This window comes from Acromyrmex echinatior, chromosome 14 (assembly GCF_024713525.1).
Source record: "Acromyrmex echinatior isolate Ae372 chromosome 14, ASM2471352v2, whole genome shotgun sequence".
Taxonomy (NCBI): domain Eukaryota; kingdom Metazoa; phylum Arthropoda; class Insecta; order Hymenoptera; family Formicidae; genus Acromyrmex; species Acromyrmex echinatior.
This window is the reverse complement of record NC_141865.1, coordinates 5,310,944-5,332,943: the sequence shown is the minus strand read 5'-3', so window position 1 is coordinate 5,332,943 and position 22,000 is coordinate 5,310,944. Positions and strand designations below refer to the sequence as shown.

At 37.7% G+C, this 22,000-nt stretch overlaps 1 protein-coding gene across 3 annotated transcripts in view; it reads right to left on the bottom strand.

Moving 5' to 3' along the window:
• Positions 1 to 22,000, bottom strand: part of LOC105150448 (uncharacterized) — a 141,249-nt gene that overhangs the window by 101,632 nt on the left and 17,617 nt on the right. For all 3 annotated transcript variants that reach the window (XR_015547296.1, XM_087413051.1, XM_087413052.1), the window contains exon 2: positions 8,599 to 8,631. Coding sequence is in view for 2 of the 3 variants with exons in the window: in XM_087413051.1 (XP_087269177.1) it covers positions 8,599 to 8,631 (33 nt within the window). In the remaining variant the exon portion in view is untranslated. The remainder of the gene's footprint in view (positions 1 to 8,598; positions 8,632 to 22,000) is intronic.

Sequence of the window (22,000 nt, the reverse complement as noted above, 5' to 3'; positions counted from 1 at the left end):
TACGTCCACACAGGAAAGATGATTTTGCTGAGTATCTCGAAATTTAGTATAGACCTGAAAATAATTTTGTTCGGCGCTAAAATTAGTTTCTGGAATATCAAACCTTTTACAGCATTGTTCATTATGCTTATAATTCCTGCTAATTATTTTGATGGTTCAACAAAATTGTTTTCAGATCGCTCTCTAAATTCTTTGGAGAATCACGCTCTAAAGAGTGAACTTTCATTCTTCAGAATAAAATTCATTCTAAAAGTAGAATAGCTGACTAATTTTTTAGATAATTCAGCAAAATCGTTCTTTCCTTGCAAAAATATCTTTCGTTTTGTAAAAGAAATCGATCCCAATAGATAATTATTACATAACATATATGCATACGTTTTTTTACTCTATTTTCATCTATGTTATATGGCAGTTGTATTCAGTATTTGCTGGAATTAATTAGAATTTATGAGCGAGATATTTGCACTTAGCCGCAGGAAGACGTGTCTGTATCGTATGATTGTGGCAAAAACTGGGCAAGAATGAAGAAGATGTCGAGCAGAAGAAACGTGCGAAAGGGATGCAAAGGGGCGATAAAAAAAAACGGTCAGAAAGGAGGTCGCGTAGAAGCTCGGCGAAGGAATCAGTTAAGGGTTCGGCTCGGCGGTGGTGCGATGAACTTTTTGTTGCGAATTTAATAAGGCGTCGGGTGTGACGATCGTGTAAAAGGAAGGAGATCGAGAGGAGAGGAGCAGAAAGAAGAAAGAAGGGAAAGCGCGTCCACGAGTGCAGGCCCTACGAGAGTTCTCACGTGAGCGGGGAGGGCCTGCCGCCGTCAAGCCACGTTCACTTTTTTACGGCACTTCCAGCAAGTCGTAAATACGGTCATCCGGCGCAATAACGCGGCAAAACACAGCGGGCGCGAACGCCGCGAGACTTTCCGATGCAAGTCCACCGGGTGCATTGAAGGGCCTGTAACGACTTTCGCGTCGTCGTGCAGCGGTCACTCTTTTCGATTCTCTCACTTTTCGCGCCTCAACGGGACTCAACGTACTTGGGTCCCTACTCCACCTGGGTCCCACAAAGAGAGAGAGGTCAGACCGGAAGCTAATCCTACGCACAATGTCCACCGCATTGCGACTCGGCGCGTGAAGTTGCCTCCAATGTCGGTGTCATTGTTCGCTTGATTGCTTCTGGGCAGCTCTACGACGTTCGCTTGTGCTTTGCCTTTTATCAGGCCGCGATTAGACTCGCCGTGCACCAGAGCTATAGGCAGGAGTAATTCTCTTGTTATTCGTTTTTGATGTACCTGCATCCAAAAAATAAGAACGTTTAAAAGATTGTAAAAACGATTTTACAATATGCAAATACTGCAAAATACATATCTATGTATTTCATATATTTAATTCATTTATTTAGCGGGAATATGCATAGAAAGAATGATTTTGCTGACGTATCTAAAAATGTAACTAAATACGAATCAGAAAATAATTTTGTTGAATCATCGAAATAATTATGTAGGAATCTCAAATATATTGAGTAAGGCTACAAAAAGTTTTGACATTTTAACAACTACATAGTTTGAGTGTCCTATACAGTTATTTTGATGAATGATGATGAACAAAATTATTTTCAGATTTTTTTATCTACCTAAGTTTTTAAATATTTAAATAAAACTGTTTTTCTGTAGGAAAATTAGTTCAAGAAAGCATTTCACCAACGTGGTGAGCAATACTCACTATAAGCAATGCTTGCTGTGCTACATTATTTGTACTTAGTGAGATGGAGTTTAATAAAAACGTATAAAAAACATTTCAAACGTAAAATTACGGGACTCTTAAAATATAAAGCACATGATATAATAAAACATACAAGACGATTGGAAATGTATGTTTCGAATATATCCCTGCAGGAGGAACATTTCTGCATATGCTCGTGACTACGCAAATAACTTAATGCATAAGTCAGAGTGTGAATTTATACAGCTGACGTAGTTTTGAAGCACTCGACGTGCGAAGTCCCGTCGACATGGCGAACAATTTCAGCCGGCGCGCTAATAGAAGTCGAATTACGATAATAAAGTGTCCTAGCGAGGCGAAGTGGCGTCCATTAGTTACGTTGGAGGATCTTCGAGAAGAAACGAACCTGCTCCAGATCCACTGGGAATCGGAACGCGCCCGTCTTTGCAGCGTCATCGCTCGCGGCTCGCCACGATACAAAAGAGACAACGTCGCCGCCGCCGCCGCGCCGCCGCGAAGAGCGACGACGACCCGAAAAAGTGGCTATGCTAAATAATAGTGCTACCGTCGGGCCGTCGTCCGCTCGCCACATAGTTCATTCATGAATCCGAATGCTTTTAGAGCCGCGCCGCGATGTAGTCGAACGCGATCCGGAATCGAATGAAGAATAATAGATCTAAATGAAGAATTCTTCGATACAGTCACGCATTAGATCGATTTAGGCCCCCCAAAAAAAAATTAAATTTGTCCGATAATTATTCCTTTCTAATACATCATCTTATGTGAATGAAATTGTTAACAATAATCGGAAAAGATGACGATAGGCTTGATTTTATAATGATATTATAATTTATGAGGTTTTATGCAAGATTGTTTTTAGGATAATTTTCAACATTGAGCCCGAATCTGTCATCAAAATATTTGCATCGGGTCCGTTTTTAAAATATTAAGAGAAAACATTTTCTCCAATATATAGTTAAGTTCAAAAATTTTCATTACACATTATCAAAATTTTTAAAAGGTAAAAAAACTTTTGTAAGTCATATATCATGCAAAACATTTCTCTCAATGCATCTTAAAAACTCGATCTGATGGAATTTTTCTAGCGGTAGATTCAGCCGAAAAATGTGTTAAAGAAAGCTGCTTTCTTTTCTTGTATTAGAAATTATTAATTAAATTATTAATTCAATTTATACAGTGCAATTTGCGTTAAAAAAAGATTAAATTAAATATTAGCGCTCTAGGTATATCGTGAGATTCAGTTGAAGCTTCAATTTCCTCGCACACTCGAGAAAGACATATACGTAATGTCGTGCAATCCTGAATCGATCGAACGAACTAAAATTTTGCCCTCACTTCCGAACAGTCAATTTTGCGCGATAAAGCTTCTTCTATCGAACTGGACGGACGCTAGTTCACGGATAAAACGGTGACGCCGTTCCATCAACAATATTCAAAGAAAAAAAAGCATCTCTGTTCGTCTAGCTCTCTAATCGCACTTTCTTTATCCTGCCTTTTTTTTCTTTCTCGCGGAAATGGAAAAAATAATTAGCGCGGATGCGTACATCTATGCTTCTGTCAGCCTGTTTCCAGGAAATGCAGCAATCTAGGAATTTGCGTAGGACATAGACAATTATTACTGTGGGAATTAATGCGGCTGTCGAATCATCTTTTCCTTGTCCTTTTTGCCTTTTTTTCAGGAGGGATCGTCTGGATTCTTTAATGGGAGGATTGCCTGAATGGCGCCACCGTTTTCGCGGCAAAGTGAGGGCAGACCCAACATCGTCCGCAGGTGTTGGATGTTGCCCATGAACTACGTCACAATGCGTTTTCTGACATGAGGTGATGAAGGTGAATGGACATCTCGCCCCAAAGATAGGTCCGATAAAACGAATGATGACGCCGTCTCTCATATTCACATATGCATTCGTTAACAGATTCCGGAAATTCTTACATTCCTTCGCCGCTATCTGAGAGATTGAATAACGTGTACTGTGTGCTTAACTGCGGTCGCATATGCAAATTTGCACGCACAGATAAGAGGGGATAATTACGAGGAAATTATGAACGAGGCCATTTTGAAGCAAGTTATTGTGCAAGTTTTCAAACCTCACATATCTTCTCGAATGTAAAACGTGATTCGGTCGGCGAAATATTATTCTTAATTTATTTTCAAGATAAAAAAAATTCATTATATTCATTAATCCTCCGTCTGCAATCTGCTTTTTCTCAAATTTCTCCGAAATGAAGGAAAGTGGAATCCGGTTACTACTAAAATATCTCCTAAAATATACTCCTAAAATATCTTGTTAAAAATTGATAATGTAAATAGAGATGTTGAAATTTAACCCTGAAATTTTTCACATTTTTTGAAAACCTAGAACAGTAAAGGAAACTTCGGCTAGACAGAGGAAGTAAAAATATAATATGCAGATGGAGAGTTAATGACACAATGATGAATAATTATTTTTTAAAATATTGGGAACATTAATCGATTTTCCATTTCCTTAAAAAAAAGGAGTTAATGTGTAAAGCCATCTTTCACCAGTCATCGAGATCAGTAATTTACGGTGAATCTCGTCAATCCCTAAACGGGGCAGAATCTCGACCGCATGTTACCTCCCCGGCCCGTTGAGCCTTCTTGACCATTTTAGAGAAAAAGGATGCGTGAGGGGTCTCGAAGACGAGTGGCATCAACATTTTCTTGCACACCCATCGAACGAGTTTGAGACACAGGCCAGTGGCTGATGCGTTCGCGAGGGAAAGAAAAAATCTCGTAACGGGATAAACGGGCGATTGAGCATCATCGTAGTACCGTCACATTCCAATACGTAACGGCGAAAAGAGCGTACATTGCGTACTGGACATAACCTGAGAGAACAAGTACTGTGAATAGGCAATGACGGTTGGTTATATAAAATTTCTTGGAAACGCGCTCGAGAAGCGTGCATACAGTTTTTGAGAAGCTCGAGCAGAGACGAGAGCAGCTCCTACCAGTACTCGTGGAATTATCGTGTTCGCGGAAGAAATTTCTTTGATCGCGTTTACGAGAACCGTAATATTTCCCTCTGTAGAGAGGGTCCGTTCTCGTGTGCTCTTTGCAAGTTAGATCGAGTTCAGATTACGAGACTCTTTCATACGATACAAGTTTTTCGATGCATCGAAACTATCACGTGTGCCGTAACGTTAATCCTTACGCGGACAAATTCTTTCTAAGAATAACAGTAGATCCACAGGTTGAGAATCCGCATGGAGCACTGAGTGGAGTCCCCTGTTTGGATTCCAATTATTCAGCGGCGTGTCCCGAAACTCTCAATTCTTTGTGAATCCTGACCCCAGACCTTTCTCCTTCCTTCTCTTCTGTCCCATCTGTCCGCGCTCTCTTCACTAGTCTCTGCATAGATAATGAAGCACAAAAAAGGAAGGCAACCACACGGTTTGCTGTCGTCCCAGGCGAACCGACGAATCAAAAAACTGTACCTTCTACCTCCACCGACGTTCACCAACGCCATTTCCTGTTCGCGAAGAGTACCTGCCCATAATCATTATTATTCGCAGCCAAATAGCCGGTGGCTCTCTTTCTCTCTCGCGCTATTGATTAATCTTATCTCAGAAATATCGAAGTCAATATCGTGGATATTCTAATACAAGTATCATATTTATAAAATCATTTCGTGATAATATAAATTTTCATAATATAATATTCATAATATAAAAATAAATGAGTATCAGTTAGTTATAAGTAAAATTTTTAGGTTACAGATTATCCAATATGCTATCAAAAATTGATTGAAATTTATAAATTATTTTTAAAAAAATAATATAAATATTTCTGTTTGTTATTCATGCAAGATATTAAATAGAATAATTCAGACATTGCCATGAAATACATTCAGATAAAATTTAGAGAACTTAATTTGGAAAAGGAACGACAGAGGGTAAAGCAATGAGGATGATAGCAATGTACACCAAATGCAAAGTACCGGCGAGATCGCAATTCGTAAAGCTGAGCTGCTGCTCCGTCACCTTCGCAGGTAGTTGGTAGACGAAAGCGTCGAAAGGAAAGGACTTGGATACCGTCGAGAGGAAAAGAGATAAGAGAATAGAGAGGAGGAAGGAGAGAGAAAGGCATACTCCGTCAGGTAGGAAGAACAGAGTAAAGAGACGTGGAAGTGGCAGGGCGAAGAAGAGGAGAGTAAAGGCCCCGGGCGAGGTCACCCGCCGCCCCCGCCCCCCTCATTCCCCCATACACCCTGATTATCCGCCGCCGGGGGCGGGACGCTCTGTAATGAGCATCGAAGAGGTGCTCAACCTCTGACTGTTTCGTAAATTTCCCTGGCAAAGCAACTTAAAAATCTTGCGACGATATCTTTCTCTTATGCTATATCTAAGTTTCACTTAAAATTTTTTCTCTCAACAATATTAAAGATCTATCGCGCATATATACCTATACACATTCAAATAAAAGAATTAAAATCGACATAAATAAATTGTGCACTTATAAAAAATAAATAAGAACACTCGTATTTTAATTATAAAAATGTTCAAAATATTTAATTTTGTTCCATAAATAAATTGCAAGATAAATGACAGAATTTATGAATTTATAAGTAATTTATATAGACTTTAAAATACTAATTCTAGATGACTAACTTCCTTTGATGTAATGCAACCTTTTAATGAAAGGTGATTATTGTACATGTGTTGTAAACATGTAAATATATAACTTGATTTAAACGAGAACAGGTTGGTTCGCGACATAGAACACTCACAGGCGAAGATTAGGGTAAAGCAGGAAGCAGCGGAAGGTGACGGGATGGTAAACGTTTGAATGGCGGAGCACGGCGTCGTCGGCTGTCTGCGAAGACACCCGGATGATCGAGCGATGTTATTTTAAGTTTTCCGTGGGGGCCCTCGGCTTCTCTCCCATCTTGCCCTAATCGGCCTGTCAGCCACCCCCGTAGCGTGGGGTCGGCGGACTACCCCCATTTAATACATACGCGCGCGTAACACACGCGCGCAATTTCACCGATCGGGAGAGCAACCGCGCCTGACACGACCCCCCACGGACAAGATTCGCCCTTTTTTTTCTCTCCTACATCGAGATTCGCGCCCGAGGATTCATGCCCCTCGAGGGGTCAGATTCAAAACGCTTTACACTCTCATAACCGAAACCTGTTGATTCGACAACCCCCGAAAATCTCAAATATCTCGACTACCCGCTGAAACAAGAATTCTTCAACGTTCGCTCAAGTAATACAAGAAATACTTTGCTCTGTGAATAATTCTTGATTTCATCTAAAGATAAGATTTCTTCTTTTAAAGAGAAGTTAAAAGGAAAAGTTGTAATAAATAGAAGAGAAGTGGTTTTGTTATCAAAGAATATTCAGTGCCTACTAAGATATGAACGATCCAACAGTCCTCAGGGCATTCCGCCACCATTAGCAACGCAACACCTAGTCAACTACCGCGACTCGGTGTTCTCAAACGTACGATAGACCGTGAAGATGGAGTCGCTTCAGGAAAGTTAGAATGCTCTCGCAAAGCTACGCGGTTCGTTTGATGGCCTCCTGGACCATCCACGTGTTTCCACTGGATGACCGTTTACACCATCAGGTTTGGTGGCACATATTATATACCGGAGGAAGAAAACAGAAGAAGAGAAGGTTAAGAGAGGAAGACGGACGAAGCCAAAGGCAGAGACAGAGCGGGAAAGAGAGCAAGAGAAGGCAAAAGAGGAAGAGAGAAGGATAGACTGTTGCTTTCTTGGGCTCCGGCGTGCTTATTGCGTGATATTAGCCACGGTGGCTGCCGCCACTGCTGGGATAATCATAATCTCGAAAGGGGGACAAAACACAGGCCCCGAATCGCATAACGCTGAATTTTACGACTTCTGGCATAGAGGAGATGCGACCGGATGCAACGCGGCTTTTTATGCTCTCCTAACAGCCCCTGACTTGATATCACGCCCAGAGATGAACGGCTTTTCGAAACGTCTTTCCGACCGTCGTTGGATTCGCTTGTCGGATTCGCCGTCATTGAACTCGAATATGAAAGTGTTGACGCAGGAAGGTACTAAAAGAGAGAAGAACGTCAGTCTTGTAGAGTCGAGAATTAAGTTCACGAAGAGATACAAAAAATATATTAAAAATTGGCTTTTTAATCTGCTAACAAATAACGTTATTATACAAGCAGTGTTCCAATATACACTGCTATTATTAAAAATCTATAATTCGCGTTACATACTATAGATTTTCACTACTGATGTACATCAGAACATGGCTATAAAAATTAGCTGATTATTATTTTAAAAAACTTAATACATTATATAATATATGTAAATGTATGAAAAATTGGTCAAGCAAATTCTCACAATTTCTATGAAAATGTAAGTATATCTTGTTATGATTGAAAGTCGAGCCGCTTTTTGCTTTGGTTTGGTGTATCTACGATATAAAACTAGCCAACACTTTCCGTTTGAAGTAATTATTCCGAGAATTCGATCTAATTTACGCGTTTGCATAGGTACACGATCGGGCCAGTGTGCGTTGTAAAAAGAGAGAGAGAGAGAGAGAGAGAGAGAGAGAGAGAGAGAGAGAGAGAGAGAGAGAGAGAGAGAGAGAGAGAGAGAGAGAGAGAACAGGCACCCAGCGGCGTTACATCGCGTTTCGCAATGCTGTATGAAATCAACGGCGAATGAGGCACTGAATGGAAGCGAATTGCGCGAGTCGAGTCAACGCGTTTCGAAGCGCACAGACTGCGTAATAGGGAGGATATTTTTTTCACGGAAGATACTGAATAGAAGGTTCCGCGACGATTTTTACCGTGGCATAAGTACGGTCTTGTAATCTCTGGGAAATTGAGATCGTGAGTCACTCACCGTAAGGTCGCTCCGCAACGGGTTCGCACGAATCTGCAACAGAAAGCATTCGCATTTGATTAGCCATAGCTCTGCAACCGTAAGTGGGGCGATTAATTATTCGTATTTGATATTAGCCAGCCTTTTGGGTCTCTCAGTCACCCGCTGCGATCAAGATAGAACATCGCATAATTTGTATTTCCATAGAGAGTGTATCGCGATTATTAATTACGTATGATAAATGATATAATGTAAGACAGGATAAAATCAAACTGATATAAAAAAGAACTTGTGAAAATAACATTCTGGAATTACTTAGTGTCTGAGAAAAAAAAAACTATCCATAGTAGCTTTGTTTCATTACGATAATAATATTCATGATAGATGTAAACCTGATGATCTATTATACGATGCGTTGATACACGCGGAACTATCATCGTGGTTTCCAATTGTCATGATTTCGAATAATTATCTATTACTGTCGGCAGAGTAATAACTCTATCTCTATCTCATTTCGCAAGGATTGTCCAGTCAACAAGGCTAAATACACGTACACACGTACATATCGGGAGCCTCGAGAGTCGAGAGTGAATTCACATCGAAGGAAACAATGTGTATTAAATTACACGCGTCACGTCGCATAGAGGAAGCCTCCGCGGATAATTTTGCAGTTGATTTTTAATTCTCATCCGCTCAATGACACAGGTTAGCGCTACGCACATCGACACACTCGTTCATCCATGACGATTGTGTGTGCAACGCGATCGTGATTCATACCCGATATAATCGACGCAATCTCGACGCAATCGCGACGGCGGATCTATTCAAGCGAACAGGCTATCTTTTTTTTCTTCTCGCTCATAATTTGCATACGTTCAGAGAGAACATTCCCGCGATAATTTATCCAATCCGCGAGTACCACCGTGAACCGATCGCCGTAAGTGATTTCTAACCGGCCGCCGAGAGTCGCTTATAATTCGCACTGTAATGGGGAACTTACGTAACGTCGGTAATCCTCACGCGCATTGCCCGCTAATGCGCCAAGCTGGCTAATAGCGTCGTCGCGTACGTCTTGAGCCCGGGATCGGATCGGGATGCCTGGAGGCACGCGTCGCGCGTACAGCCTACAGTGCGTAAAAGCGAGGAAGTTTTAAATGGTACCTCGGCGGCCGGGCACCTGCTAAAGCCGAGGGATCGGCTCGGCGGGAGCCGGTAAATGTCTCACTCAAGGCGCTCGTACGCGGCTCTAATGGAAGCCGCTAGGTAGGTCATCGGCTGTCATAAACGCACGCTCGTCCAAGTTTCCTCGACGGCGCGGAGCGTGTTAATAGCCTCATTAGATATCGCGTCGCAGTGGCGTACGTACCGTGATCGATCGGGATCATTGAAATCTCCCACTATGTCATCCTCTGAATCCGCTTTTCATAATTATTTTGTAAACTCAATGGCAAGCTAAATAACTCCTTTCCTAATTCCATATAAACAAGTTTTTCTGCGCCTAGTTATCATTATGAGTAAATGATAGACTTCATCTAACTAGATAACTAGACGGACAAATTTGTTTGTACAGTGGAATTATAGGAAAGGAGAATTTACAAAAGAATTACGAAAATTGAATTCTAACTTAGCAGGTGTGCCAATTCTATTGTCATTATATTTTAAATATATTTGATTATAAAATCATAAACGTGTAACCATTAATTTCCGGCCGAAGTAAAGGATAAAGTAAATGAATGACGCGTGAAATGAGACGATGTATTTGCGTAATTATGTCATAACCGTTCTTCTAATGTCGTTCTTCATGTAGGATACACCAGCATTATCTTTTTTCCTCTCAATTATGACATCGACTTCTACAGTCATTAGCCTCAACATTAGCGCCAATGGGACACGGTCTTCCCAGGCTGTCAACCATTCAAACATTGACCATATCAAATGTTGCTCAAGTTTGTTAATTAACCTCTCAACTCTACAAGCAAATTTAGTAACGTGTGACCGAACTATCATTATTTTATGGAAATGCGATTTCTCTATATGCACAATTTTCGCATCTTAACATGGAAATTGTTACATTGTTAAATCCATTTTATTACATAAAAAAAAATGGTATATATTCAAAACATTTTTCGATCACAATTTAATTGTGATATTATTTTAGTCTCAGTTTAGGATTGCGTTTCAAGTCGGCAGTAAGCAGTGCGCAGTTTACATAACTGAGGCGTGGTTTTCCATTTTCTGGTTAACTTGTGGTTTAATTTTAACCTCTCTTAACTTGATAATAATTTAAAAATTGTTTCTCTAGCTATGATTAATCATAAAACTACTGATTTTGTGGTAACTGTAAAAGTTACTCACTACAAATAATTTTTTAATTATCAGGTTAAATTTAATCACAAGTTAATCAAAACATAAGAAACCAAAAAAGTCTAAAACCTTAAAAAATGTATTTATAATTTACATATAAAAATATTATTGAACACTAAGAGCCTCGACCACATTGATCTTTTCCTTACTTATTTGATTGAAACATTTTTCTCGTAACTTTAATTACAAGCAAAATTGCACTGAATTAAGTCAGCAATGGAATTAAGATAACTTGCGATCTAATAGATGGAGAACTTGGAAATAATTTACTGTTATTATCTTTATACTAATAGACGTTCTTGATGGGTACGATAGTATTGCATTTACACGCACACACTTATTTGCTAAAATAAGATGCACTCGATTTGCCTCATCTGCATCGACCATGCGCGTTTCTCATCCAGATAAGCAGCCAACAAAAATTCCAACCAATAAAACATCTCTCGTGACGGTCTTCCAAGAATCTCATCGTCAATATTAGAGTCAGCTAAGCAATGCCACGGCATTGAATGTGTTAAGTTTCATTAGTTATCATATATACGCACGCCTGCATTCAACAATGTGCACATCTCCGACGACACCCGGTCGCGATCGAATGCGCAGATTACATTCAATGGGACGAAACGTCCTGCATCTGAAATTCCGTAGAACCTGTCGATACCCTGCATCATTGACAGTCGCGAATGAGAAAAGAAAGAAAGAAAAAAAAATACTCCGCACCCGTCCATTTATCCGTCGTTAATCGGCGATCACGACGTCGTATTCTAATATTTTCCATGAAGCGTCGCGCGCCATCACGAATTCTGATTGAGCTGTGACCGGGGCCGGGGCCGTGGCCGGGTGCGTGTATCGAGCCCTAAAGGTGCCAACGGGGTCGGGAGCGATGGTCGATAAATATTAAACGACTTTCCACCTGTCGCGTCGTCATCGTTGCGGCGAGGAGGGACAGGGGAAGCACTTCCGAGAGGGAGATGACTGAATGTTAATTAGCGAGGCGTGACAAGTGTTAAGTAATCCATCCATCTACCTATACGTGTCGGGAGGGAGGAGCTTGCCTAACGTTCAGTAATTAACGCGACACTTGGAACCCGGCCACGCATCATCGGCGAAACATGGCTCGTTCTTGCGAACGGCCGCGCGCAATTAACCGGCGATTTAACAACTAACTTCGAGCAGGTGGGAGACGAACCGGATGTTAAAATGAATTCATTGTGCTTTATGAAAATATGATTGAATTAATCTGAAATACGTATATAATAACCAGACTATTATTTGGGGATATATATAAAGGATTCATAATTTTGATTAAAATATTTTGATTACTGTAACTACACATATTGGTCGCGTGCATTCTAATGAAAATAATAACTTTCGGTTGATATATACAGACTAACCAAGTCTAACCGATATCACATCTAAATGTTCTGGTTGCATACTAAAATATTTGATTTTAATAACAAGGAAATTCAGAGAGAGAGGGAGAGTTTACTTCTACCAAAATTTACTTAATTAAACATATCTTGTTAATTCGACTATGATTGTTTCTTTTTTCGCGTATACTTTGTAGGACACTATCTATAATATTTTATACATAAAATCACAATATTATACAATCATATGCGATTTGACAATTAAATTAAATTTTACACATACGTATTAATAATTTTTGTGATAAATCGACAAGAAAATAGCAATAAGAGAAAAGTTAATTATACAACAAATATATGCAAAAAACATACGTGGCTTTACTTACTAATGCATTCATTCAACAATTGAATGAAATCATTTTTTTCCATTGATTCGAAATCATAAGTTCGAAGATAAAGTCACTGCCGAGAGTATTTCCAGCAGCACTATTTCAGCAATACTAAACTTAACTGATTGAGTTTTATCAACAGCATGTATGTTATCAATCTAAACATTTATCAATAATAACTTCTGTACATTATCGACAATAGCCTTCATCAATATTTTCATTTAAACATGCCCAGAGAAAAGGTTGCTTTAAAGAAATTTTCTTTGCTATATGATTAAAGAAAAAATTTCTTTGATTTAAACATTATTTTTTAAAATCAAATAAAATTTATTTGATTTAAAGAAATTTTATTTGATTTTAAAAGATAATGTTTAAATCAAAGAAATTTGTTCGCAAATCAAAGAAATTTTTTCTTTAATCATATAGCAAAGAAAATTTCTTTAAATCGAAGCAATCTTTTCTTTGAGTGCATATATAACTAATATATTATTATACTTTCGTACACTCGAGAATATTAATATTGTTTAATATGCGTTAATATATTTTACGCAATTTACTATTCTTTTTTGGTCTTTTATAACATAAAAACTGGATTATATCAACTATGTATAAAGGTACATTTATTAAATATTATGAAAAATTTGACATATTAAATACATGTATGATAATCATGTTTACGTATTTATATCTGATCAGACAAATAATACAATATATTTGTCATTTTTATAAAAACATAATTTCCTGTAGAAATTTTATATTCAAATCGCGAAAAACTTTTTATAAGGTGTATATATATATATATATATATATATAGTGGATTAAATTAATTAATAATGTCAATAATCTCAATGTAATCTACAAGATTCTCATGACTATAATAATTCTTGGTCTAATTAAAAAAAAATTAACGAACTGTCTGATTAAATTGGCACACGTTGTATTAGTACGAAGTATATGTTCGCATATAAATGTCATAACGCGGACTCTCAGCTTCGTACCGTGTCCGTAATGAAACCGGTCGCCGTGACGCGTCGACTTGTATTAATTAGAATGCCGGATTCGATGCCGGCCACAGATAAACGAACGGTGCAACATTACAATGTTACCAAACAATGCCGCCGTTGGCCCGGTATCTCGACGTCGCGGTACAGCGACGTCGATATCTGCATTAAAGGAACATTTACATCTCAGAGAACCGGGTCGGAGAGCTCGTGCTCGCATCCGCGACCGGTCAAATCGCCGAATCATAGTCGAGTCCGATCCTCGCTTGTCGATTAGATGTATCAGTGTAATTAACAACAAACAATGGCCGCGAGAGACGCACGGGCTCGATATCGTGTATTAATCGATTACCCTCTCCGGTCAGGCCCCGGAGATATGCGCTGGGCCCGGCTGTTAATCATCACCGCGGGTGCGTTTGTACCACCGACGTTCATCCTTTTTTTTCCGTTCTCATCGTGAGAGAGAAAGATCACTAAGTCTGAACGTACGTATGTACATACGTAGCCCTGAGGACTCTTCCGTTAACTACCTCCGTAACACGTCATTCACCTTTCCCCACCCGCGCACGAAATAGCAGAAACAACGTAACAATCTCGTTTGCCCGATGCGAATTCCACTTCTCATGGCGACATATCGCGCGACCATCTATCGATTAACCGATTACTTGCACTATTCGACGAGTGGCGAGTTACAAGACGTCTCATACCTCATACTTATAAAACGCGCAAGCCGCTATACGGACACGCATACGGCATTCGAAAGTATTTTAATATTTGATTTGTGTCGCTAAGTATTAATATCTTTAAGTATTAATATCTTACTCGTGTTAATATATTTGTTTTGTTTTTTTAATGTTAATAGTAAAAAAAAATTTAGTAATAAAAAAAAGTTTGTTTCTCTATACATATTAAAATTTAAAATATCTTCCATTCTCTTTAAATTTCTTAGAATGAAATCTTACTACAAAAGAGTTAAAATACTGCCACTATTGAAAAAGAGTGAAAAATTTCCCTTCTTGAATAAGAATGGCAAATTTCATTCTTTTAGAGGCGAGATTCATTCCAAAAGAAAAAATCTCATTTCTTTCTTTGAGTATATTTCATTGCAAAAATGTGATCATCTCATTAAAAAAAAAAAAAATTAAAATCTGCCATTCTTATTCAAAATTACAAATTTTTCGTTCTTTTTCAATAATAGCAGTATTTTAACTTTTTTGGAATGAGATTTCATTCCGAGAAATTTAGAGAATACATAATAGAATTAAATTTATATTGTAATAAATTAAAAAAGTTAAATTTAATAAATTAAAGCATTATAAAATATTATTAAAAAGTTATAAGTTTAATAATAAATGAATATAATAATATAACATAAATATACGTAAAAAGAAAGCGATTGCTCTTTTGTACTGGATATTATAATGAACCCATACATTTCTAAACTAGGTCGTGAGAGACGTGAGAAGCCTAAATTCGATACCGTTAAAGGAACAGAGAAATATCTATGCCGAATATCAATACTTCTCATGCGAAATATCGATCATCGCACACTTGCGTGTGCCTCGAATGCTCACGCGTACGATAGAGATAAAGAGTAACGAGAGGATTATTTCGCGGTGCCCCTCAGCAGTGCGCTAGAGATCGGAATCATTAGCGATTATCGATGACCATCAATGTGGAACAGTTTGCGAGCTATCATCAATTAGAGTTAAATAATAGTCCGCGGTGTCCATCCGTTAGCTCATTCGCCGCCAACTCTACTTCCGGGAGCATCGACTACTCTTTTCCGTGACTTATTGCAGTTGCTTCGAGGCCAGCGTCTATTCTCTCACTGGATAATGGGAAAGTCTCGTTTCGGCGATCTTGTATATCGTATTTTCTTCCACAGAGCAAATATGTCGCAAAACTATTAAGCATTCTGAATAATTTGCGATGCGGACATTCATTTGAATAAAAAAGAGCTTCGGGAAAATTACAAATCTCACATTAATAAACATAAATGCCACATATATTTAAATAAGGAAAATATGTTTTATATTGAACTTAGAAAATTTATACTTTATAAATATAACATGTAAATATAAATTAAATTACATCTTGAACCGCACAAATACAATATTAACAAACGAAAAAAAAAATGATTGACTCAGGGAAATCTGTTAACTATTCTTTCACGTATGATGGTAGCAACGTACACGAAACACGTGTTCTTCTGTATCTGACCGTAGCGAATAGAGAATGTCCAACGCGCGTCGGTCTTCACGATTCCGTTCACGGTATGCTTTACAGCACGAATCGACAAGATCATTTGATCGGTCACGTACGATTCTACGATTAGCCAGACGAGAGGCATCATTCGACCAGTTTGCTGAACATTTAAAAGCAAAAGCAACGCGCTTCGCAATTTATATGTAATTTACAAGACATTAATCAACAAGAAATATAATCTTATTACCAGTAGGTAGATTTTATCTCGCGTTTTCCCTATATCGCCCTACATGTATGTTTCTATTATATGTATATAAATTTAACAGACAGCTTTAAATATTATTAAATCGGCGAATCGATCAGTTTTTAAATTAATGATTAATATTAAATCATCTCGGCTAAAGCAATATTTGACCGGAAGACGAAATCGTCGCGATTCGTTCATTTATAGACACATGAAACACGAAACTTACGGCAAGTATGAGGCACTTCCGCCGCGGTTCTAAGGACAGAAGAAGAGTGCCAACTATCAGATCCGCCCCCGGCTAACAATCCGTCACTGTATCCTTCTCTGTCTAGCGACGATTCCGGACGTCACGGAAGCTCAACATGAGCGAGCGAGTGAATCACTATGCCGATGGAAGGAGCACGTGGGACAAAAGATGAGATTTAATGCATGCGTGCGTATGAGAGAAAGAGACGGATGATGGCCGAGAAAGGTAATCAACGAGCGGGAGTGAGAAAGACGAGGGAAAAAGAGAGAAGGGAAACACAAGAGAGAGAGAGAGAGAGAGAATCGAAAGGAAGACGAAGAAAGGACGGGACGAAGAGCGGGCGAAGAGTGGAGATGAGGTCTCGGTAGTAAAGTCAACGGTTGCCGCCCCGACAAAAAACTCAAATTGATCAAAATGAGAGTTACGTGGGCAAAAAAGTAAGCGACCGCGGTGGTAGGCACGCATTTCGTGCCGAGAGAGAGTTTAGGTAGCGAGGGCTTTGAGAGAACATCGAAGAGAGAAGTTGGACAATGGGGCCCGCCTGCTTCGGACGCGAACAAAAGCTTGAACGACGGCCGATCATGAGATACGGCGATCCGCGAAACGTCGACTTCCTCTCGGCGGAGAGGGACACATCGCGCGGAAGTAGTAATCATTATCGCGCCGGTTTATGCGCGCAATGGTAAACTTTACGACCGTGTTCGCAGCGACTCGTAAACTGGCCGCTGAACCACCAAGTCGGGTCTTGTGCGCGCGTTACAGCATTTTTATCCCTGTCGAATCGGGCCCTCCTTTACGTGGGGGGCCTGTTTGTAGCATCTCTGAACCTCTTACCGCCGTTTTTACTAATACACTGTCATCCTGGCTGTCGTTCCTTAGATTGAAACAGCTTTCTCCGACATTACGCTGTCAAAGTTGCATACCGATAGCGAAAATCGTTAATTCAAATTCAATCTTGAGTATGAAATGAAAGAGAAAACAGTATGAACGTGCTAGCCAGCCTAATTAGGTTAGGGATATAAAAAAAAAGAATATTACTCCGTAAGAATGTATTAGCTCGCATTTCACGATGACAAATAGTATCAATTCTAATCGTCACACTATTTAAATCCATCGGATAATACAGATTTATCACTCTATTTTTTATTTCAATTTTTTAATATTGCTTCATAAATTTGTTAAAATTTACTTTACGATAAATTCAAACTTTCTCTTTCACTCCTTCTATTTTAGGTATAAGTAAAAGTCAATGAAAGGATATCAACACACTAAAGTGACGCAAATTGCCTCGTCCGTACCTTGCACGTTTAGAACACGTCGTGGCCACTTGGGTGTTCACATCGACAAAAAGCCGTGTTCTTGGGATTAATTTCCTCTCTGTTGCGCGAGAAGCCGCGGTAATTCACGGCGCAATGAGAACGAACGCAAACGAAAAAAGGATGTACGCGGTTTTCCTGCATCGCGCAAATCGGCGAACGGTCCTAACCGCGCCTCTTTAACGGGCGGAGGTTTATGATATTTCGCGGAAGTCGACGATCGATAAATCGATATTAAGATTCAGTAGAATCTCGATGTTGATGATAGTTACAGCTGGGATCAAGCATCGAGAAAAAAAAAAGAAAAAAACCGATCGAGAAGTCCGAGAGTCCGTTTGACTATTACGACACCGAATAAATTGACGGCGGAATTTATAATACAATATGATTTTCAGAACTACGCGGAAAGAAATTCTGTTTCTGCATTTTAGATTTGTACACAATAGAAATTTTATAGAGATATTTGCTTATGCAATTGCAAAATTCTATGCTACGCTGAACACCAAAAGTAATTTTAATAGCATTGATTAATGTTCCGCTGATTAGCGTGACTCTCTCTTTCTCTCTCTTTCTCTCTCTCTCTCTCTCTCTCTCTCTCTCTCTCTCTCTCTAACAATGATTTTTAATGAATTTAAATTAAGCTAATCAAATTCAAATTCATTATACACATGATTTAAGTATTATTGAATTTTTCATCCAATAACAGTTAAATCATTTGTTCATTTTAATTCGATAATAAAACAATGTACAACGTTAGAAAAGTGTAATAATATTATAATATCTTATAAAAAGAGTTACATATTTAACAAAAAACATTATGACAAATATATAATCAATCATTTTAATTTCTGTATAATAAAATATGAAAATAGAATTATAAATGAAATATGTTAAGGAATAATTTTGATTTTCACGAAAAAGTATTCCAAGTATTTTTTCGTTATTTTTCATTGTTCTGTTAAGTTATTCTTTTTCGTGAAAATTCTGTAATTGTCCACTTTGGAATACTCTACCCTTAACTATTCTCACTCACACACACACAATGTACGCATGCAATTATGAATCACCCACATAGAATTCATACCATTTAACAAATAGACGTAAATGCCATGAAACCTCGCAGGAAACTAAATACCGATTTTTTTCATCACTTCGAAAGGATTAACTCAGAAGTCACTATTTGATTATTTTTACTAAGATATTTTTACATCCCAGTTAAAATCATTATTATTAATATTAATCATTATAATAATTATTAATATATTGTATATTATTGTGACTGTTTTCCATTTTATTAATATTTGGGAATACTGTGGATATGAATTTAATCAAAATTTTCTGAAAAAAGTACGCAGAAATCAAACAAAATATTAAATAAGCATATTAAGCAATTTATTATAATAACATTTCTAAAAAATAAATATTTTAAAACAATCTTTTTTTATTTGCAGGTTTTTATTGGAATATTTAAAGGTTCGTACAAAATATTTAAAAAAGAAAATGTGTTAAACATTATCCAAAGGGAAAACAATATTTCATAACGATTCATATTTTATCACTGGAATATAAGCACATTCCAGTGACTTTTCCCGAACAATTAAGAGATACCAATGTCATTAATTAATTTGAAATGTTATCGTTCAATTAATCAGATAGTTCTCGTACAAGTAAATAAGAAAATATGTATTTACTACATTCCTTTATCAACGCAGTATTCTTGTTTAGTGAATAAACAATCAAACACTATCGAAATTAAAACGAACATATACTTTTACTCAAATCGCACAAGTGGAAAATTCGGAACGCGGCACAATTTGATCCTTGCTCTCGGTAAGCTAACGACCGCGAACTCGCACCCGGAGCAATTAAAAAGGAAAAAGAAAGAGAATGTCGGAATGAAATCACCGACGTGATGAAGTCGTACGGACGATTAAGAAGTCACCAGAGAGACACGTGCAAGTGGACCTTAAAATATGGTTGCTTACGAGGCTGCGAGGGTTAATTACCTCTGTCTTTCTCTGTACGCGCCCGGTACAATAATATATTAACGCGTTTAGGCACGGCCAGTTAATCCCGAGGAACTGCTCAACGCGCCGTTAAGCACGCTTGACTCGTTAAGTCGCCTAATATGTACCATCACATACGTGAGATATCCTTAAATGTGATCATCGCCCAGAGGAACGTCCTCGCGTTTCGTGCGCTCGCACCATTGTAATTACTGAGTTTTGTTCTCTTCAAATATAATTAACATTCGATTTTCCGTGACAATTACGTGCCATTAGCGATCGTTAGTTGTGATTGGAAGTTATTCATCTCGTGTGAGTTTCCTGTAAGTATATAAAATACCTCAAATACATTTAGCTCTCGTTTGCAGATACATGTAATTAGGCACTTTGTAATCGCAAGTGTGAAAGAATATAAGCACCTCTAATGGCTCGCGTTTTACTTATCCACACGATTAAAGTTATAACATGACCGATTTTAGAACGTTGATCCGTATCATTTACAAGTAGATCGCTTGTAAATATAGTTGGCTCGAGATATCGTGGCTAAGAGAGATAATTGTAGAAGATAATGTCACGCTTGACTGTAATAATTTTAACATATGACGTAATGTCAAAAACAGGAAATTTTTAAATTAGATTGAATAAAAAAGATATTTCGAATAATGATTGTTTTTAAAAGCACGTGATCTCTTTTTTCAATAAAACGTAATTTTTATAAGAAGGGTAATATTTAAAAATAATGATATATCTTAGATATCTCCTTCCCGAAAAAATATTCCCTATTTTAAGCAATTTTTATATATAAAAATATCATGTATAATAAATAAAGTAATCTATTCTTAGTCACACGTGGCCGTTTTTATCACACGATGAGATCGTTCCGGAAGCGCAACTCGATTTGCCTTTTCGTTGGTATTTGCATGTACGGAAATAATTCCCATGATTCGCCGGAAACATATCAGATAAGAGACTGATGGTTTTATCCCGGTCACATTAGCGAACTAATTAAAGCCGTAAACAATGGTCGACTTGGAAGGGTTTGTTCTTTCGTCTTGAACATCGAAAGCATACGTGAGTAGGTTTAATATATAAATATATTATATATGTATCTATCAAATATTTTAGAATCAAAGAAATTCCTCCATTAAATAAACAGAAAAAAGAATTAATTTTTTTCCAACGTTTTTTTCGTTAATAACACATTGATTAGAAAATCAGAGTTAAAATAATTAGAAGTATGTATACACACACACACGCACACGCACACACACACACACGCGCGCGCGCGCGCGCACACGCACACGCACACACACTTAAATATATACTTAAATATATACTTAAATTGAAGATTTAGTAAAACCTTAATCTCTTTCCTTAAATTTATCTGCCGCGCGATTTAAGTTACAATTGAAAACATAGCGTTTATTCTTATTCTCATAGAAAAAGAACGTCATTCTTATAAAGAAAGAATTTATATTCATATTAGGATATTTTATGAACAACACTTTTTATGTAATCTTAAAATATACGTACATTAAGCCAATCAATGAGCATTTAGATCATTATAGAGAAATTACGTTCATATTGAATGTATGTAGTTAAGTATACATGTACGATAATATAGTAATCGTATCTACATATACATATTGCCTTAAGGATTAAAAGCTTGCAATTAGTTAAAGGTACATTTAATCAGGTCATGCGTGACGCAGACATATTGCCAATTAATAAGAATGTTTTACTCGCTAATAAATATGCATTCTCATCGTATAATAACGGCTGACAAAGGTGTCGACATGCGTGTGCTGCCATTATCACTAACCGATGGCGATAGATAAATAAACGCATCCGTACAACTTTCATTACAAAGTATAATGCATATGAAGTTGTAACTATATAAAAATATTTTGCAATATATTTTAGTTAAATACATGTACTCGTATATTTTCCAATCCCATTTAATATTTTCCTCAAAATATATTATATACAAACCGTTCAAAAAACTTAATCAGGACAAAGATTTTCAGATTAATAGTTATATCATCATCGCTTTTTATTTATAACATCATGTAAAAAGAAAGCGGTAGAGATTTTTAAACATTTAAATTGCGTACGGCTTAGATCGTGATCACGATGGAGTGCATTGATTCATACAACGCGGCTAATTGGTTACACATTTTGTTAGATGTGCTAATTTGTGCTTACACTGCAATTACACTTGGTAAGAGGCCAAGAATTTGCATTATTATGATCAGTAAATCGTTAGGTCGTAAGATAT